Source organism: Panthera leo, chromosome C1 (assembly GCF_018350215.1).
Source record: "Panthera leo isolate Ple1 chromosome C1, P.leo_Ple1_pat1.1, whole genome shotgun sequence".
Lineage (NCBI taxonomy): Eukaryota > Metazoa > Chordata > Mammalia > Carnivora > Felidae > Panthera > Panthera leo.
In genome coordinates this window covers 15,865,399-15,886,393 of record NC_056686.1, presented here as the reverse complement: position 1 = coordinate 15,886,393, position 20,995 = coordinate 15,865,399, and the positions used below count along the sequence as shown (strand labels likewise).

General features: G+C 41.4%; 1 protein-coding gene across 5 annotated transcripts in view; it reads left to right on the top strand.

Moving 5' to 3' along the window:
• Window positions 1-206: 206 nt before the first annotated feature.
• USP48 (ubiquitin specific peptidase 48) overlaps window positions 207-20,995 on the top strand; it is an 89,963-nt gene continuing 69,174 nt past the window's right edge. For 3 of the 5 annotated variants that reach the window (XM_042948507.1, XM_042948506.1, XM_042948505.1), the window contains exon 1: window positions 672-890. In XM_042948507.1, coding sequence (XP_042804441.1) covers window positions 757-890 — 134 coding nt within the window. In that variant the 5' untranslated portion in view covers window positions 672-756. Of the gene's footprint in view, window positions 223-564; window positions 891-20,995 lie in introns of those variants that run through there. The other 2 variants (XM_042948509.1, XM_042948508.1) reach the window with 2 other exon arrangements.

Sequence of the window (20,995 nt, the reverse complement as noted above, 5' to 3'; positions counted from 1 at the left end):
GCATGCCTCGCATCCAGTGAGTGACAGCACGCTATGCATGCCGGGACATGTAGTCCAGTTCTACTTGAGGAAAGGCCCAGAACATCCCGTGACGTCAGGAGGGCTCGGGAAAGGAGTCGGAACCGGTCCAGGCTCAAGTTTAATCATCCTCTACAGAGCCGACCGTCGTTTTTTTGGTGACCTGGTTTCAGGTCCTACCCCGCAGTCCAGCGGCCCTATGATGTGCGTTGAGTAGCTTCTCGCATGATTCCTTCAAGATTAAGGGGAAGTACCAGAGAGCGAGAATAGGCAGACTTTTGCCCTCGAGGTGCCAGCTTGTTAGGGTAGTGGCTCGCAGGACGCTACCCTGGACAGGTGCTCAGACGCTGCTTCCCCAGCAGCGCCGGTGAGGACGTGGCAACACTACCTCGAACAGGCTGCTTCCCCTTCCTCCACCCGTCGGGCTAGAGGCGCGGGGTGGCGCAAAGACTGCTGGGAACGCGCATGCGCCCACCGCGGCGGGGAGTATACCTCCAACGTCTGCGGGCGCGAGGGGTGTCGGGTGTCGGCGGCGGCGCTTTGCGGCTAGTCGTGCGGGTCGGGCGCGGGCGGGCGGGCGCGGCGGCAGTGGCGCGCACAGGTGATTGACTGGCCAGCTGGCTGAGGGATCGCCTGGTCCCCATTGCTGGCAGGTGGCGGAGCCCATTTGGGCGGCGGCAGCGGCAGCAGCAACAGCAGCGACGGCTCGGCTCGGGAGGCGCTCTTCGGGCCAAGGCCATGGCCCCGCGGCTGCAGCTGGAGAAGGCGGCCTGGCGCTGGGCGGAGACGGTGCGGCCCGAGGAGGTGTCGCAGGAGCACATCGAGACCGCGTACCGCATCTGGCTGGAGCCTTGCATCCGCGGCGTGTGCAGGTGAGGCCCGCGCACTGGGCCTTGCGCCCCCGGTTCGGACTTCGGAAAACCGGGCCGGGGGTCATATTGGGGGAAAGAGGACAGCAGCCAGCTGCGTGCATCTAGCAGGCGCGGAGAGGGGCAAGGTGGAGGCTTCCTCCTTAACGCCGTCTGGGCGACCTGAGTAACGCAGCCTTCCCGGGCTTTGCATGGAGGTGATGCTGCTGGAAGCCCTTTAGAAACGGTTCTAGGTTCTTATCTAGAAGATGGCGGTGGAAATGGTTGAAGGCAGGAGCTGAGAGCTTAGCAAACGTTTTTGGCTGTTGTATCTTGGCCACGGCTCGGCTTTTTCCATTGTAGAAAGGGAACTTCTTGGAAGTGAGTTTCATCACAGTATATCTTTTATTACTGGTGACACTAAGCCTTGGTCATCTTAGTATTAGTTTCGGATAGGGCTGATTTAGAGAACCGTATGGGTAGTCTACGTCATCGACACCTTCACCCCCAGTTGACCTACCCTCTCGTTCATCTGTTTTAGCTTTTTCCCCCTCTTTTTTGGGGGGTCGTTTCGACCGTACCACTTTACCAAGTGCGAAGTTTGAGCTGTATAAGTTCTGTCCTTCACTTCTGCTTAGCCCTTGAATCTTGACTTTCCTTTTAGTTCGAATTCTTAGGCATTGTTCCTGTCTCTTCTGTTTTTCCACCTTTTAACGCGGGAACTATAGTTTTTGTTCTGGAATGTTGTTGAATTGAGTTGGCCAAACCGGGCATGCTCAGTAGCTTTACTTCAGCAGGCATTTAGTAAAGGCTTTCTGGAGTTTTTAAGCGGCGGGACCCGGAAGGAATGGAAGTCAAGGTCTCACTTTGGAATTTAAGTCTAGGTTGAGAAGTGATTCAGGTTAGGGAGCTTCCATAAGGCTAACGAATAATTCCAAGTTCTAGGGCATCTGGCTTGCAAGGAGGGGACATCTGACTCCAACAGTAAGCCCTGGAATGACAGAGGCTGTGTATAACAGAATTTATTAAGCTTCAGTTAGTTTCCCAAAATAATTAGATTCTAGAGAAGCAAAACAAAAACAAAAAAAAAAAACCACCACTCTTTCACTGTTAGAATTCTGATTTTAACGCAAATTAGGGAGTAGAAATTGACTGCGATCCTTATAAGGGGAATGTCCTAAGAGTTTTAAGTTGCAGGTAGCCTGGGTGGCTCAGTCCGTTAAGTTCCTGCGTTCAAGCCCTGCACCCAGCTCTTTGCTGACAGCTCAGAGCCTGGAGCCTGCTTCTGATTCTGTGTCTGCCTCTCTCTGCCCCTCCCCCACTCGTGCTCTCTATCTCTCTCTCAAAAACATTAAAAAAGTTCTTTTTAAGTTGCAATTGCAAGGTTTATATCCAGACAGGTGTTTTGTTTTTTTTTTTTTAAAGCATCGAGATATAATTCACATATTGTATGATTCACCTATTTAAAATGTACTATTCAGTGGTTTCTGTTTGTATATTCAGGGCTGTTTAGCAATGGCCACAGTCTTGACTTTAGAACATTTTGCCCACCTCCCCACCTAGCCCTTTAGCCATTGGATTGGCACTCAGTCCTCTGTACATCACCACCCAAGCTCCAGGCAACCACCCATCAACTTTTCTGCTTCTAAATTTGCCTATCTTGGACATGTCATGTGAATAGAACCACAAAATATGTGGACTTTGTGACTGACTCCTTTCACTTAGTGTAATGTTTTCAGGAGTCATCACGTTGTAGCATGTGTCAGTATTTCATTTTAAAAAGTGTGCAAAAGACAACAAAATGTATTCTTTTAAAGTATACAGGGGTCCCTGAGTGGCTCAGTTGATTAAGCATTCGGCTCAGGTCATGATCTCACAGTTTGTGATTTTGAGACCAGCATCGGGCTCTCTGCAGTCACCAAGAGCTGGCTTCCGATCCTCTGTTTCCCTCTCTATCTGCCTCTTCCCTCCCACTACCTCCCCACATGTGTGCTCTCTTTCAAAAATAAGTAAACATAAAAAAAAAAATAAGTAAACATTAAAAAAAAATAGTATACAATTAAGTTGTACAACCATCACCATTGTCTAGTTCCTGAATCAAAGGGAGGCTTAACTGAATGAGCCACCCAGGAGTCCCCCCGCGTGTCCCCTGCCCCTGCCTTTTTTAATTTTAATTTTTAAAGTAGGCTCTACCCTCAATGTGGGGCTTGAACTCAAAACCCCAGTGATTGAGTCACGTGCTCTACCTACTGAGCCTGGCAGGTGCCCCCAGCTTTTTTCTGTTACCTTAAAAGGAGACTCCATATCCTTTAAACAGTCACTTCCCGTTTCCCCTTCATGCCACCTTCTGGCAACCACTGAACTTCCTGTCTTGTAGGTGTCTCTTCTAAATATTTCATGTAAATGGAATCAGACGATATGTGGCCTTTTTTTGTGTGGCTTTCAGGTAGCATGTTTTTCCAGTGTCTTCCATGTTGTAGCGTATATCAGTCCGTTATTCCTTTTTGTGGGCTGAATAATATTCCTTTGTTTGGATATATCATATTGTTGATGACCTTAGAAAATTTCCCCCCGACTTTATTGACAAATAATTGACAAATAGAATAACCTGTATTTGAAGTTTACAACGTGATGATTTGATAAACATGGTGGAATGATTACCAAGATCAAGGTAGTTAACACATCCGTCACTTCACCTAGCGTAGTTAACTTGATAAACGTTTTTGTTCTATCCACTTTTTGGCTGTTAGGAATAGTGCTGCTATGAACATTTGGGTACAGGTTTTTGTTAGAATACATGCTTTCAGTTCTTTTGAGTGTATACCTAGGAGTGAAATTGCTGGGTCATGGTAATTATGTTTAACGCACTGAGGAACCGCCACAGTTTTCTACAGCTGCTGTGCCGTTCATTTTACATTCCCACCAGGAATGCAGGAGGGTTTCGATTTCTTTCCATGCTTGTCAACACTTGCTACTTTCTGTTTGTTTTTATGCCATCCTAGTGTGTTTGAAGTGGCATCTTGTACTTTTGGTTTGCATTTTTGTAATGACTAATGAATTGAGCATCTTTTTCCATGTTTGTTGGCCAGTTTTCTTTTTGTTTGTTACTGAATAATATTCCATTTTATATGTACTACACGCTTATATATCCGCTCATCAGCTGACAGACATTTGGGTTTCTACTTTTTGGCTGCTACCAAGAACGTTTGTGTAGGGTTTTTGTGCAGTTGTATTCTTTTATCTTGGGTATATATGTAGGAGTGGAATTGCTGGGTCATAAAACTCTGTTTAACATTTTGAGGAGCTGACAAATTATTTTCCAAAGTGGCTGTGGGATTTTACATATTCATGGTTTAGATGAAGATTTCTCCACGTCCTTAACTCTTGTTTTTGGTTGTCTTTTTTTTCTTCACAGCCATCCTAGTAGGTATAAATGGTATCCCTGTAGTTTTGATTTGCATTTCCCTGATGACTAAGGTTGAGCCTCTTTTCATGTGCTTCTTGGCCATTCCTGTATCTTTGGAGAAATGTCTATTGACGTCCTTTGCCCATTTTAAAATTGGGTTATGTATTTTTTTATTATTGAGTTGGAAGAGTTCTTTATTGGATACACATCCCTTATATTGGCAAAAATTTTCTCATTTCTGTGGGTTTCCACATTTTTAGTGTTATTTGTAGTGCAAAAGCCATAATGATGCAGTCCAGATCTTTCTTTCTCTTTCTTTCTTTCTTTCTTTCTTTCTTTCTTTCTTTCTTTCTTTCTTTTTCTCTGCTTGTGCTTTTGAGACCATGTATAATCTGAGGTCCAAGCATTTTTTATATAAATATCAAGTTTCTTTTCCACTAGGTGTCTCCTTTTTTTCTTTCCTTCTTTAAAGTTCATTTATTTTGAGAGAGCATGAGCTGGGGGAGGAGCAGAGAAACAGAGAAAATCCCTGGTAGGCTCTACACCTCAGCACAGGGTCTGACGTGGGGCTCGAACCCACAAACTGCAAGACCATGACCTAAGCCGAAATCAAGAGTACAACACTTAAACCAACTGAGCTACGCAGGTGCTCCCATTTTCTCCTTTTGTTTAAGCATTTCTTCAGACTCTTAGCAAGAATATTTTAAAGGATTAAACTAATGGTATCAATATCCTTTCTTTAAATGTTTATTTAAAGAGAGAAAACAAATGAGCAGGGGCAGAGTGAGAGGGAGAGAGAATCACAAGCAAGCTCCATCCTGTTAGGCTCACAACCCTGAGATCACGGCCTGAGCCAAAATATAGAGTGGGATGCTTTCTTTACCAGTTGAGCCACCTGGGTGCCCCATCAATATACTTTTTTTTTTTTTTTTTTAAGTACTTTACACGATTGTTAGAGGAGATTCCAGAGCTGAAGCAGTGTTTAGATCTACTCAAAGACTAGGTGAATCAAGACTTTTATTTACATTTCTGAAACCGCTTAGTACAATCACAGATGAAAGCAATCTATAGTAAATCCTATATCCACAGAATTCTGAAAATACTGTGTCTTAATTCTTACAAGCAGAGGTTTTGCTAACAATGAGGGTGATAGTTAAGTTCCTTGCAGTAAATTGGTTGGGTGGGAGCTGTGGATTTTTCATTGTGATCCATATTGCTAAATTGCCCATCAGAATGATGGTTCCACTTTACAGTCCTGTGTAAGAATGTCTCGTTTCCTCACACCATTCACTGACACAATGTTAATCATACTTTTTGATCTGATAGGTCTTGTGTGTTAATTTGTGCGTGTGTGTGTGTGTGTGTGTAACAGTTAAAATTTTGATATGGATTTTCAGTCTGGACTAGTTTTATCCTTCTAGCTGTGTATATAGAAGTACAGTGTCCACTCTGTTCTCCTTAGAGAAACAGTACTGATGACTGTTACAAAATTAAAGCATTCTAGTAGGTCAGTATCATGCCAGTTTCAAAAACATTTCAATGACTTCTCATAGCTCTAGTCCAAAAACAAAGGTTTTATTTGTTAGTAATCTCTATACCCAACATGGCGCTCAAACTCAACTCCGAGTAAGAGTTACATGTTCCTCCAACCAAGCAGCCTGGTGCCCCTGTAAGTTGTTGGTTTAAATAGGTGTCTGTGTTCCATGAAACACGTGTCCTTGTCTATTCTTGTTCATTGTTTTGCATCTTTCTGCTGTCTAGCCCTTGAACACTCAGAACACTTAATCCTTACCCAGTTTTTGTGTGAAAGCTCAGCTCCTCCTTAATTTCAGGCTCATAGCTACCCACCATTAACGTTGTATACATATCCTCTTTTTCTCTTTCTGCATATTTTTTAAATATGATACATATATTTAAACATGGTAAATACTTATTGAGTACCTGTTCTGTGCCTTGCTGGGGTAATATTCATTCTTTCATTCAACAGATGTTTTTGGTATCTACTATGTGAGCTTGGTGTAGTATTCTAGACAGGCTCTGGGATAAAGCCCCAGAAGGTGAAGTTCCTTTCTTCATGTGCCATATGTTTTATAAATTTTTAAAGTTTTTTTTCTTTTTAAATTTATTTTTAGTTAATTAATTTTTTTTTTTAATTTTTTTTTTCAACATTTTTTATTTATTTATTTTTGGGACAGAGAGAGACAGAGCATGAACGGGGGAGGGGCAGAGAGAGAGGGAGACACAGAATCGGAAACAGGCTCCAGGCTCCGAGCCATCAGCCCAGAGCCTGACGCGGGGCTCGAACCCACGGACCGCGAGATCGTGACCTGGCTGAAGTCGGACGCTTAACCGACTGCGCCACCCAGGCGCCCCTTTAGTTAATTAATTTTTAACTTTACATCCAAGTTAGCATATAGTGCACCAATGATTTCAGGAACAGATTCCAGTGATTCATCCCCTCTAACACCCAGTGCCCATCCCACCAAGTGTTTTCCTTAATGCCCTTTGCCCGTTTAGCCCATCCTTCCTCCAGCAACCCTCTGTTTGTTCTCTATATTTAAGAGTCTCTTGTGTTTTGTCCCCCTCCCTGTTTTTATTTTTGTTTCCCTTCCCTTATGTTCATCTGTTTTGAATCTTAAATTCCACATATGAGTGAAGTCCTAGATTTGTCTTTTTCTGACTAATTTCGCTTAGCATAATACCCTAGAGGGAACTAGAGTTCTATCCAGGTTGTTGCAAATGGCAAGATTTCGTTCTTTCTGATTGCCGAGCAATGCTCCAGTGCGTGCATGCGTGTGTGTATACCACATATATACACCACATCTTTATCCATTTATCTGTCGATGGACATTTGGGCTCTTTCCATACTTTGGCTATTGTTGATAGTACTGCTATAAACACTGGGGATTTAAAGTTTTTATTTATTTATTTTGGAGAGAGAGAGACCCAGTGGGGAAGGGCAGAGAGAGGGAGAGAGAATCTCAAGCAGGCTCCGCACTGCCAGCACAGAGCCCTGATGTGAACCCTGAGATCTTGAGAGATCTTGACCCGAACCAAAATCAAGAGTCGGACTCTTAACCTACTGAGCCACCCAGGCACCCCTCATGTGCCATATATTTTACAGGTGAGACAGAATATAATCAAACAGCATGACTGTTATTTTAGAAGAAAAAGGGAGCAGCTCCTGGGTGGCTCAGTTGGTTAGGCATCCAAGTCTTGGTTTCTGATAAGGTCAAGATCTCAGGGTCTTGTGATCTAGCCCTGCCTCTTGTTCAGTGCTGGGTGTTGGGGGCAGAACCTGCTTAAGAGTCTCTCCCTTGCTCTTCCCCTCCTTTCCTCTCTAGCTCACCATTTATTTATTTATTTATTTATTTATTTATTTCCCTCCCTAGCTCTTTCTAAAATAAAAATAAATCAAAAAAAAATTTTAAAAGGGGAGGAATGTCCCACTGCATACTTTTTGCCAGTTATTTTTATTTGATAATGTACCTTTTTCCATATTAGTGCATCTAGAAAACTTACCTTACTCTTTTTAATAGCTATGTGATACTTCATTGTGTAGAGGTAGATGTGTTATAATTTAGCCATTTGCCTCCTGAAGGACCTTTGGGTTTCTGGGTTTTGCTGCTGTATAGATCCTGCTTCTGTAAACATCCCTCTATATGTATCTGGGTTGAGTGAGTGTTTTCACTTAGGTTGCAAGTTGAGAAACTGCTGAGTAGAGGGCATGATGACCATTTAAAATTTTGATTGGTGGTAAAAGTTCATACTATTTAATACTGCATCCTGTATTCACCCTATTTCACCCTGGGAAATAGGCATTCTTATTTCAAACATCGTCATTAGTGAAAAATACCATCTTATTTTCATATGCCTTTTTTTTTTTTTTTTTTTTTTTTTTTTTTTTTTTTTTTTTGCTAATGGCTTTGGGCATCTTGTTATATATGGGTGTTCTGGATTGTTGATCATTTTCTTACTGATTTTCAAGAGCTCTTTGAGTATTTCTGCTGAAGATACTTTGCCCCCAATTTTTTTTTTTTTTGACTTTGTGGGTTTTGTTTCTGTTTTGGTACATTCAAACTCATGATATTTTTATGTGATCATATTATCAATGCTTATCTTTATGGCTTCTGGATTTCCCAATTCCAATATTGTAGAAATATTCACCCATGTTTTGTTTTAGTACTGATGGTCTCATTTTATGTATTCAGTCTTTTTTTTTTTTTTTGTATTCAGTCTTTGTCCTCTTCAGTTTCATTTGATTGAGGGAGTGAGATAAGGATCCATCTTTATTTTACTTTTTACCAAATGGCTACTCAATTTTTTCAAACCATTTATTGAGTAATCTAGTCTTTTCCTCCACGAGTTCAAAAGGCTACCTTTATTATATGACAAATTATTGGGTATACTTGGATTTATTTCTCATCCCTGTTCTAATGATTTGATTCATTGTATCTCTTAGGATCACCATTCCACTTACTGGGTAACAATTAAAAAATACCTGATAGGGTGAATCCTTCTTAATTACTCTTAGAATTTTTCTAGTGTTCTTTTTTAATTAAAATTTATTTTTTTACATACAGGAAAGTACACGAATCCTAAAAATTACACAGGATGAATTACCACAAAGGGAACATACCTATGTATCTGCCACCAATATTAAAATGGCACTAGCATTCCAGAACACACCCATGTTTCTTTTGCTGCCTCTTAATTGGTCATTAGCCTCTTCCTGCTCCTTAAATGTAACCAAGCACTGCCCTTACTTTGGACACCACAGATTGTTTTGCCTATTTTGAACTTTGTATATAATTAGTTATACCTTGTAGTTCTTTTTGTGTCTGGCTTCTTTTGTTCAGCATTGTGTGATTTGTCCACATTGTGGGTAATGGTAGTGTGTTCATTTTTAATGTGCAGTATTTCATTGTGTTACAATATACTTTATCCTTTCTGCTGCTAATGGTCATTTGGAATTTTTCCAGTATTTGGCTGTTATGAACAAATCTGCAGTGAAAACTTTTGTATGTATCTTTTGGTGCCGTACATACGCTTTTTTTCGTGTGTGTGTGTGTGTGTGTGTGTGTGTGTGTGTGTGTGTGTGTTTTATTTATTTATTTATTGAGAGTGTGTGAGCACGGGAGGTGCAGAAAGAGGCGGGCAGAGGATTCAAAGCGGGCTCCTTGCTGACAGCAGGGAGCTCGATGTGGGGCTCAAACCCATGAACTGTGAGGTCATGACCTGAGCTGAAGTTGGAGCTTCAATCCATTGAGCCACCCACGTGCCCCTTTATGTATACATTTTTGATAAAAGGACTTGCTGGGTCATAGAAGTTTATTTACCTTACTAGATGATGCCAGAGACTGTTTTCCAAAATGGTCATACCACATTCTACTCTCATGAGTGCTCTGTGAGAGAATTCATTTGCTATATATCCTCACCATAATCATTTTAATTTTAGCCATTATGATGGATGTGTCATGACATCGAACTGTGGTTTTATTTTATTTTTTGATTGATTGAGAGAGAGAAGCAGGGCTTGTGTTTTACCTGAAGTGGGACAGAAGCTCACCCAAAGTGGGGCTCGAGCTCACTCAGTGTGGGACTCAAACTCTCGAACTCCCAAATGGAGTTTAGCCTGAGCTGAAGTCTGGTGCTTAACAACTGAGCCACACCCAGGAGCCCTTATTTTACTTTTTTAAAGTTTATTTATTTTAGGGGTGCCTGGGTGGCTCACTTGGTTAAGCATCCGACTTCCCACTCAGGTCATGATCTCACAGTTTGTGAGTTCGAGTCTCATGTTGGGTTCTGTGCTGACAGCTCAGAGCCTGGAGCCTGCTTCCGATTCTGTCTCCCCCTCTCTCTCTGCCCCTCCCCTGCTTATGCTCATGCTCTGTCTCTCTCTCAAGAATAAATAAACATTTAAAAAAATTTTTTTAAATAAAGTTTATTTATTTTGTGAGAGGGAGAGACTTGGCAAGGGGCAGAGAGAGGGAGAGACAGATCGACTGAGCCAGCCAGACACCCCAGGCCCCATTTTTCTATTTGGTTGTTGTGTTGATTTGTAGTTCTTTATTTTGGATAAAATAAAGCTTTGTTGGGGTGTGTCTGGCTGGCACAGAAGAGCATGCAACTCTTGATCTCAGGGTCATTAGTTTGAGTCCTATGTTGAGTGTAGAAAACACTTGAAAGAAAGGTTTGAATATATGGCAAAAATCTTCCACTCTTGCCTTTTTATACTTTAAAAAAAAATCTTTTCATTTTTCAGAAATGTTTATTTTTGAGAGACAGCGAGAGAGAGCGCGCAAGTAGGGAAGGGGGGCCAGAGAGAAGGGAACGGAGGATCCAAAGCCGGTCTGCACCGACAGCAGAGCCTGATGCAGGGCTCAGACTCACGAACCATGAGATCATGACCTGAGCCAAAGTCGGAAGTCCACCACTGACCCACCCAGGTGGCCTTACTTTTTTTTGTTTGTTTGTTTTAAGATTTTATTTTTAAGTAATCTCTGTCCCCAACTGGGGGCTTGAACTTAAAACCCTGAGATCAAAAGTCACATGCTCTAATGACCGAGCCACCCAGGTGCACCTACTTTTTACTGTCAGCATTTTTTAATGAACAGAAGCACTAATTTCATTATAGCCCAATTTATCAATATTTTTCTTTATGGTTGTTACTTTCTTGTGGGTATTTGGTTTAAGAACTATTCATCTTCCCCCAGGTCCTAAAGGTATTATCTTTACTGTCCTCTACAAGCTCTCTTCTATTGTCTTTCAGAATGAGATCTAGGTCCACATGGCGTTGATAAATTATTTTATTCTTGTGATTAGGGAAGTAAGGGCCTGGAAGAATTTAAGGGTTTCCTGTTTTTGTGACCTTTGCAATGTAGAAGAGAGTTGAATGACTGTCAGTGGTAAATAGCTTTGATGATAGAAGAAGGTTTAGAAGAGAGGGAGAGAGGGAGGGAGGGGGAGGGAGAGAAGGAGAGAGGGAGAGAGAGGACATACATGGGAGGGAAATAAAAATTAGCTAAATGGGGCTTTCTTTTACAAATCCTCTGTACCTCATGTGTTTCTTGGCTTCCAAGGCAATGATCTAATTATTAAGAAAAAGTTATTCTTATATTTGGGACAATCTTACAAAGAAATGAATAAAAGAAAAATTCCTATTTGATCTAAAATTCTTTCCTGTGTAATATTAAAAAAAAAAAAAACACTCTTTCAACTTTGTGTAATAAAACTAATTGAAATTTAGATTCCAAGATGGCACAAGATGTTTTTCTTGTGGCTTTATTTATTATATATTCTCCTATGTGCACTCCAATTTGAGTACTGATGAGCTAAAGTGGAATGTAGTGACATTAGGCTTCTAAGGAGTCTGAGCTCGCTGGTGACTTGATGAAGTCATCAAAAATAAAAGCTACCCCTCAGACAACAGGTTGTAATATTTTTGTATAATTCCTTCTGATTTTTTTACATGCACATAAAAAAATACCTTTATGTTGTATGTGCATTTGGAAAGGTATTTTTTTTTTATTCTTATTTTTTTAACGTTTTATTTATTTTTGAGACAGGGAGAGACAGCATGAACAGGGGAGGGTCAGAGAGAGGGAGACACAGAATCTGAAACAGGCTCCAGGCTCTGAGCTGTCAGCACAGAGCCTGATGCAGGGCTTGAACTCACGGACCGCGAGATCATGACCTGGGCCGAAGTTGGCTGCTTAACCGACTGAGCCACCCAGGCGCCCTTGGAAAGGTATTTTTTAAGTTATTACTAAGAATGTATCCACAGGATGTTACAGAGTTTATAAAAGTACTAATTTGTAATCACTGCATCATATTCCATTTTACATGCCCCAAAGTATTGAACTATTTTCCTATTGGGCATTTGTCTGCCTGCCTGCCTGCCTTTTACTGGCCTCCCCCATCCCTTCTTCTTTTGTTAAGGTCTTTTTTTGTTGTGCTCCTTCTGAGCATCCTTGTAAGTAAATATTATCTACCTTTTTGATTATTTTCTTAGAAAAAAGTTGTAAACGTTACATGAACATTCTTAAGGCTTTTGAAATACATTATTATTGCAAGATTTGCTCCCGCTGTCTGTACAATACGTGAAATCTGTGTCTCTGTGTCCTTGACATCAACTGAGTATGAAATTTAAAAAATTTTTGCCAGTTTTATCAGTGAATGATGGTATCTTTTATGAGTGAAGTTGGAAGGTATTTTATTTAAGCACGAAGCCATTATTTCCCAAATCGTATAAAGCTTGAGAAATGTTTCAAATCCTCCTCCTTGGAGAACTGAGTCCCACTGTAGGAGGGAAAAAGAAAAAAATTCCAAGTCTTAAATAAGCCTATCCACACAGGGAAAGACTTTTGACTTGCCAGTTAGCACCTCCCTCCTACCTCCCAACATCTTTCCTTTAATACCAATTTGGTGGATATCCTATTAGAAAGGATTCACGTATTTCCCAGTAGGCTCACTTTTTAAATCCTTTTTGCTTGGTTAATCCCTTTCTCTAATAGAAATTTGAATTTCAGGCCAAGTGATTTAATATGCTAATTACAAGAGTTGGATATATTGATCATTTTTATGAGCTGCAGGTTTTGAATCTGGACTTAATGGGGCATAACTTGAGGTTTGGAAAAAGGAAGATATTTCACTTTTGCTAGGCGGCAGAACCTCAAAGGTTGATTGGATTCTTCAGCTTAAAAATATATACTTAACATTTTTTAAATATCCAATAAACTAAAGGATTGTCAACACTTTAGGATGGCGTCCATCCATGATATTTAACAAATTTGGTGTTTAATTTTATTGACTTTGTCAGCTGCTTCTCATATTTCTTTTGCGTAAAACTTTGTATGGCAGAAATCCTAGGAGAAGGGAAGGGGGGCATACATGTTAAGGGATCTGTTTGTTGCTGTTTTGTTTTTATGTCTGATTATATCTTGCATATCTAATACCTGAGACCTTGATACAATGAAGTTATGAAGAAAGACACTAGAATTTTCAATGACTAGAACCTAGAGTTCAGATCATCTTATTTCTCCTTTATGTTCACTTCTTCAGGAAAATAGGTGCTTTAGTAACTTAACAAGTTTCCTTTTCTTTAAAAAAAATTTTTTTTTAATTTTTTTTTTTTTTTTTTTTTTTTTTTTTTTTACGTTTATTTCTTTTTGAGACAGAGAGACAGAGCATGAACGGGGGAGGGGCAGAGCCAGAGGGAGACACAGAATCTGAAGTAGGCTCCAGGCTCTGCGCGGTCAGCACAGAGCCCGACGTGGGGCTCGAACTCATGGACCACAAGATCGTGACCTGAGCCGAAGTCAGCCGCTTAACCGACTGAGCCACCCAGGCTCCCCTAAAAAATTTTTTTTTTTTTTAAATGTTTATTTATTTTTGAGAGAGAGAGACAGACAGAGCATGAGTTGGGGAGGGGCAGAGAGAGAGAGGGAGACACAGAATCCAAAGCAGGTTCCAAGCTCTTGAGCTGTCAGTACAGAGCCCGATGCGGGGCTCAAACCCACAGACCATGGGATCATGACCTGAGCTGAAGCCGGACGCTTAACCGACTGAGCCACCCAGGTGCCCCAACAAGTTTCCTTTTCAATGAAAACTTAAATAGTTAAGGGTGAATAGTTGATAGTTATATGTTTTAAGTAGGGAAATGGTTTTTGTTTTTATTTGTATGTGTATGTGTATATGTATATATATATATATGAAAATTATTTTTAAAAAGTATGCATTGAGAACATGTATTCCCACCTCTGCTCCCATTTCTTTCACATCCTCTGTAAAAACAACTTTTATATTCTTTAAAAAAATTTTTTTTGAATGTTTATTATTTATTTTTGAGAGAGAGAGACAGAGTGCCAGCTGGGGAAGGGCAGAGAGAAGGAGACATAGAATTTGAAACAGGCTCCAGGCTCTGAGCTGTTAGCACGGAGCCCGATGCGAGGCTTGAACTCACGAATGGCAGGATCGGGACCTGAGTTGAATTAAGTAGGATGCTTAACTGAGAGAGCACCCAGGAACCCCTATGCTTTTTTTCTGTTTAATTTTTTTAATGTTTATATTTGAAAGAGAGAGAGAGAGACAGCACAAACAGGGGAGGGACAGAGAGAGAGGCAGAGACAGAATCCAAGGCAGGCTGTAGGCTCTGAGTTGTCAGCACAGAGCCCAACGTGGGCTCCAACCCATGGAACTTCATGAGATCATGACCTGAGTCAAGTCAGACACTTAACCGACTGAGCCACCAGGCACCTCTTTTCTATTCTATTTTGAGAGAGAGCCTGTGAAGTGGAGCAGGGGAGGGGCCAAGAGAATTCCAAGCAGGCTCTTAGCTCCACACAGGGCTTAAATCCAGGAACCACCCATGAACCTCGAGATGATGCCCTTGCATACGAGGGGCGGGGGTGCACTGAGAGAGAGAGGGAGAGAATCTTAAGCAGGCTCCACGCTCAGCGTGGAGCCCAACACAGGGCTCGAAATCACAATGGTGAGATCATGACCTGAGCCGAAAGTCTGAGTCTGACTTTGAACTGAGTCACCCTGGCACCCCAAGGAACAACTTTCATTACTTTCTGCAAGCACATTTTCCTATTCCTCCCCTTTCTGACACAGTGTTGCGTACCGCATACAGTGTTTTCTTTGTTTAGTTTTGTTTTTAATGTTTGTTTATTTTGTGAGAGAGAGAGACATGGAGCCAGAATCCCAAGCAGGCTCTGCTCCGTCAGAGGAGAGCCTGAGGTGGGGCCGAACTTACGAACTGTGAGATCATGACCTGAGCCGAAATCAAGAGTCTGGTGCTGAACCAACTGAGCCACCCAGGCACCCCATTCCCATACACTGTTTTTATACCTGTAGACGTTTCTATGTCAGTAGTTAAAAGCTTCCTGGTTGGTTTTGTTTTTGAGAAGTCAAAAGCTTTAAAAAATTGAGGTAAAATTATATACATTGAAAGGTCCTGTTCATTTAGACTTTTTTCAGTAGATTTCATTTTTAGATTTTATATTTGGGTGCTGCTATTTGTTTTTTTGTTTGTTTTTTTAAGTAGGCTCCAAGCCCAGTGTGGGGCTTGAACTCAAGATCTTACCCCAAGATGAAGAGACCCCTGCTCCGCCCACTGAGCCAGTCAGGTGCCCCCTAGATTTTATTTTATGGAGTAGCTTTAGGGTCACAGCAAAACTGAGTACAAATCTGGAGGTTTCCCATGTACCTCTGAGCCCACATATGCATAGCCTTTCCCACTATCGCACCCCCCACCAGAGGATTACATCTGTTAACAGTCTCCATTCACACATCATTATCATCCAGTATCTATAGTTTGTTTTTTGTTTTTAATTTAGGTTGATGTTCTTTTTCGCCTAAGAGGTTATTACTTATTTATAGCAACCTCTGTGCTCAAAGTGAGGCTGGAACTCACGACCCCAAGATCAAGAGTCACGTGCTCTTACCCGATGACCAGTCAGGTGCCCGTTTTTTTTGTTGTTTTTTTTTTTAAGTTTTAATTTAAATTCCATTTAGTGTAATATTAGTTTCAGGTGTATAATATAGTGAAACAAGTGTGCTCCTTAATCCCCATCACCCATTCTGCGCATCCCCCCACCCCCCTTCCCTCCTTTCTGGTAACCATCATAATGTTTATAGTTTACATTAGAGTTTGGATTCTGTGGGTTTGGACAAATATATAATGACATATTCACCATTATAGTATCATATGGAATAATTCACTGGTTAAAAATCCTCTGCCCTGCCTATTCATCCTTCCACCCCTCCTAACATCCCCCCCGACTATACTTTTTACTATTTCTGTAGTTTTGTCTTTTTCAAAATGTAATATAATTAGAAATAGTACATGGCCTTTTCATATTGGCTTCTTTTTTTTTTTTTTTAATTTTTTAGTGTTTATTTTTGAGAGAGAGAGAGAGACAGCGTGTGAGTGGGGGAGGGGCAGAGAGACAGGGAGACACAGAATCTGAAAGCAGGCTCCAGGCTCTGAGCTGTCAGCACAGAGCCCGACGCAGGGCTCGAACTCGGGAACCATGAGATCATGACCTGAGCCAAAGTCAGATACTTGACCCACTGAGCCACCCAAGCTCCCCACACATTGGCTTCTTTTGATTAGTAGTATGTATTTAAGCTTTTTTCATCACTTGGTAGCTCATTTCTTTTTAGTGCTGTATAATATTTCATGTTTGGATATACCATGTATGGTTTATCCGTTCTTTATCACCTACTTATCCTTTATCAACTATTACCTACTTAAGGACTTCTTAGTTGCTTCCAAGTTTTGGCAAATAAGTGCATAGCTGCTTTGTAAACATTTGTGTGCAGGGTTTTGTGTGGACAAGTTTTCAGCTGCTTTGGATACATGCTTAGGAGCCCAATGAGCATGATTGTTGTATGGTATAAGAGTATGTTTAATTTTGTAAAACAAAACACCAGACTGTCTTCCAAAGTGGCTGTAACCACTTTGAATTCCCACCAGCAACGAGAGTTCCTGTTGTTCCAGTCTCCAGTCTCACCATCATTTGTTATTATCAGAGTTCTGGATTTTGGCTATTCTAATAAGTGTGTGGTGGTATTTCATTGTGGTTTTAATTTGCATTTCCCTGATGACATATGATGTGGAACATCTTTTCATATGCTCATATCTTTGATGATGTGTCTGTTAAGGGCTTTGGCTCATTTTTAAACACTGAGGTTGTTTTTCTTATTTTTGAGTTTTAAGAGTTCTCTGTAGGGGTACCTGAGTGGCTCAGTGTGTTAATAAGCCTCTGACTTCAGCTCAGGTCATGATCTTGCAGTTGGTGGGTTCAGGCCCCACTGCAGGCTGCTTGGGAGTCTGTGTCTCCCTCTCTCTCTGATGCGTGCGTGCGCGCGCTCTCCCTCTTTCTCTCTCAACTTAAAAAAGAGTTCTGTATATATTTATTTATTTTTTAAAGTTCTTATTTTCAGAGAGAAAGCACAAGTTGGGGAGGGGGCAGCGAGAGAGAGGAGAAAGTGAGGACCTCAATGAGACTCTGAGCTGCCAGTCTGAGCCCAGTGCAGGGTTCGAACTCACAAACCCATGAGATCATGACCTGAGTTGAATTCAGATGCTCAACCGACTGAGACATACAGGTGCCCCTCTTTGTATATTTTAAAAGACAGCCCTTTATCAGTTGTCTTTTGCAAATATGTTTCTCCCAGTCTGAGGCTGGTCTTTTTATTCTCTTTACAGTGCCTTTCATAGCAGAAATTTTAATTTTAATGAAGTCCAGTTTATCAGTTCTTATCTTCATGGATTGTGTATTGTTGTATCGAAAAAGTCATCATTAAATCCAAGATCATTTAGATTTTTCTCCTAAGTTATCTTTGAGGAGTTTTATTGTCTTGTGTTGTTTCATATTTAGGTCTGTGATCCATTCTGAGTTAATTTCTGTGAAGGGAGTTCACTAAGTTTTTATATGTAATCACCACCCCAGTCAATGTAGAGAACATTTCCAACATCCCAGAAAGTTCCTTCATACCCTCTTCCACTTAGTTCCCATCTCCCTATAGGTAACCACTATTCTGATTTCTTTCTACATAGGTTAGTTTTGTCTTTTCTTGAACTTTATATTAATGGACTGCTAACAGTCCATTATTTTTTTGTGTCTGGATTCTTTCGCTTTACATCATGCTTTTGAGAACCATCTATGTTGCATGTATCAGTTTTTTGGGGGGAGGCGGACTGAGTAGTAGTCTGTGGTATGAATTTACCCTAATTTGTTTATTCTATTGATGGATATTTGGATCATTTACAGCTTGTAAATAAAAATTTCCTATTAGCTTTCATGTACAGTCTTTGGATATTTGTATTCATTTCTCTTCTATATGGTTATATTTTATAGTACTGTATGGATTTTCCTTAGGTTATTCAACCAGTTCCCTGTAAATTGATACTGGGCTTATTTTCAGTCTTTTGCTGTTACTAACAATGTTTCAAAATATAACATTTATTTTATTTATTTTTAATGTTTATTATTATTTTTTTAATGTTTGTTTATTTTTGAGAGAGAGGGAGACACAGAATCCAAAGCAGGCTGCAGGCTCCAAGCTGTTAGCACAGAACCTGACACGGGGCTTGAGCCCGTGAGCCCATGAGATCGTGACCTGAGCCGTAGTTGGAGGCTTAACCAACTGAACCACTCAGGCTCCCCAAGAAGACTTAATGACATTGTTTGGTTTTATTTTATTTTTTTAACAACTGCTAATCAGTTTATTAAAAAGGTTGATTTAAGCATCTGCAATGGTGACTTCAGCCTTGACTCTCAGCTCAATACTGATGGAAGTAATCTGCTTACCAATCTTAGAAGGACTGTGCAAATCAATGAGTCACTTGTGGATCCTCATCTGAAAACGAGCCCACGTCTTAGAATCCTCACCACAAGGAGTTTTTTGATAGTGATTCTCATAGTCTTGGTAGGCTTCCCAACTGGTCCTTTCACTTTGAGACTCTTCCTTTGTGCCTCTGATCAAGTCATTCTAATCGAGGGAATCCCCACCTCTGGTTCCACCAGTGTCTTCCTGGTGTATTTAAAATTCTGACTGCAGCAAGATTTCCTGACCCCAACGCAGGGCTTGATCTCACAAACCATCAGATCCTGACCTCAACCAAAATCAAGTCAGAGGCTCAACAAACTGAGTCACCCAGGAGCCCCTTAAAGAGTGTTATTGACATTGTTTTGTTTTTCTTTAAAAAATTTTTTTTAATGTTTATTTTATTTTTGAGAGAGACAGAGTATGAGCAGGGGAGGGGCAGAGAGAGAGAGGGAGACACAATCTGAAGCAGGCTCCAGGTTCTGAGCTAGTCGGCATAGAGCCTGATGTGGGGCTCGAACTCACAAACTGTGAGATCATGACCTGAGCCGAAGTTGGGGACACTTAACCGACTGAGCCACGCAGGCGCCCCTGTTTTTCTTTTTTAAATGCTTATTTATTTAAGTACCTGAGACAGAGCACAGGTGGGGGAGGGGCAGAGAATGAGAGAGAGAGAGAGAGAGAGGGAGGGAGACACAGAATCTGAAACAGGCTCCAGGCTCTGAGCTGTCAGCACAGAGCCTGATGCAGGGCTCAAACCCATGAGCTGTGAGATCCTGACCTGAAGTCGGGCACTCAACCGAGGGCCACCCAGGTGCCCCTGACATTGTTTTAATAGTTAATTTGCTTTGGGGATTTTTTTTTTTTTAACCTGACCTGAGAAATGGAAAACTTTAGATGGTCGTGCTTATTTTAACACTGCCAATGTTTCCGAGCAGGTTGGGTCTTAGAAGGATGGATGAAAAGATCCAACCTTGGAATCCCCTCAAAGAAGGCTGCTGTAGGGCCGGTCACCCTGCCTCAGAATGGTAACTGCACATTGTGAAACATGGTTAGCCAGGATCCTGAGGCCTCATCTGTCCCAAAGGCTACGTGCTGATGTTCTTTTGGATCCTCTTGGGCAGAATGCAGAATTTCAGATGAAATCAGGTTGTTGGATGAATGAACATTTTATGAATTTCTAGATGTATTTTCAAGGCATCTATTTTTTTGTGATTTCCATCCTTTAAAGAACATTTTTTAAAATGTCATTTACGGGGCGCCTGGGTGGCGCAGTCGGTTAAGCGTCCGACTTCAGCCAGGTCACGATCTCCCGGTCTGTGAGTTCGAGCCCCGCGTCAGGCTCTGGGCTGATGGCTCGGAGCCTGGAGCCTGTTTCCGATTCTGTGTCTCCCTCTCTCTCTGCCCCTCCCCCGTTCATGCTCTGTCTCTCTCTGTCCCAAAAATAAATAAAAAACGTTGAAAAAAAAAATTAAAAAAAAAATAAATAAATAAAATGTCATTTCCACCCTTTAAAAAACATTTTTTTAAAAAAATGTTTTATGTATTTTTGAGAGAGCACAAGCGGGGGAGGGGCAGAGAGAGGGGGGGGTACAGAGGATCTGAAGCTGGCTCTGAGCTGACAGCAGAGAGCCCAACTCAGGGGCTCGAACTCACCGCTTGAACTTTGAACTCCTGAACTGTGAGATCATGACCTGAGCTGAAGGTGATGCTTAGCTGACTGAGCCACCCAGGTGCACCAAAAAAATATTTTAAATGGAACCACATACATAAAAACCTGACTTCTTTTCCCCCCTCACTCACCACAAAAGTGATAATTAGTAAGTGCTGTTGATTTGAACTTGGTGCCAGCGGCATCTTCTCCCTGTACCGGCATCTTCTGATCCTCATTTTTTGTCTCTTCGAACAGCATCCCTTTTAAATTTCACTGTCATTTCACTGTCATTCCCCTCCCCCGCCCCAACACACACACACACACAAACAAGAAGAGCCAGGATTTATTCTTTGAAAAATCTCCCATTAAAAAAAAAAAAAACAAACCCTTAGAGGCTTAAAACTTGTCTTATTAAGAAGCAGGAGGAGCTTTATAAGAATGGCATTTGTTGAAAAAGCAAAACTTGTGGAATCTTCAGGTGATTCTTGTAAGGCACTCTGGTAGAGAAGCACAATTAGAGGCTCTTTCTAAAGTGCAAATCCGATTATTTTTCTTTTAAATAGCTTATGGTGGCTCATTGTTGTTGTTGTTGTTGCTGCTGCTGCTGCTTCTTGGATGAAGTCCAAGCTCTTATCTGTTCTGTGAGCTGATGTGGCCCCTGACTTCCCTGCAAAGCCTCCAGCTGTGCTGAGCTGGAAGGCCTCCTCCCCTCCGTAGCGGGCTGCATTG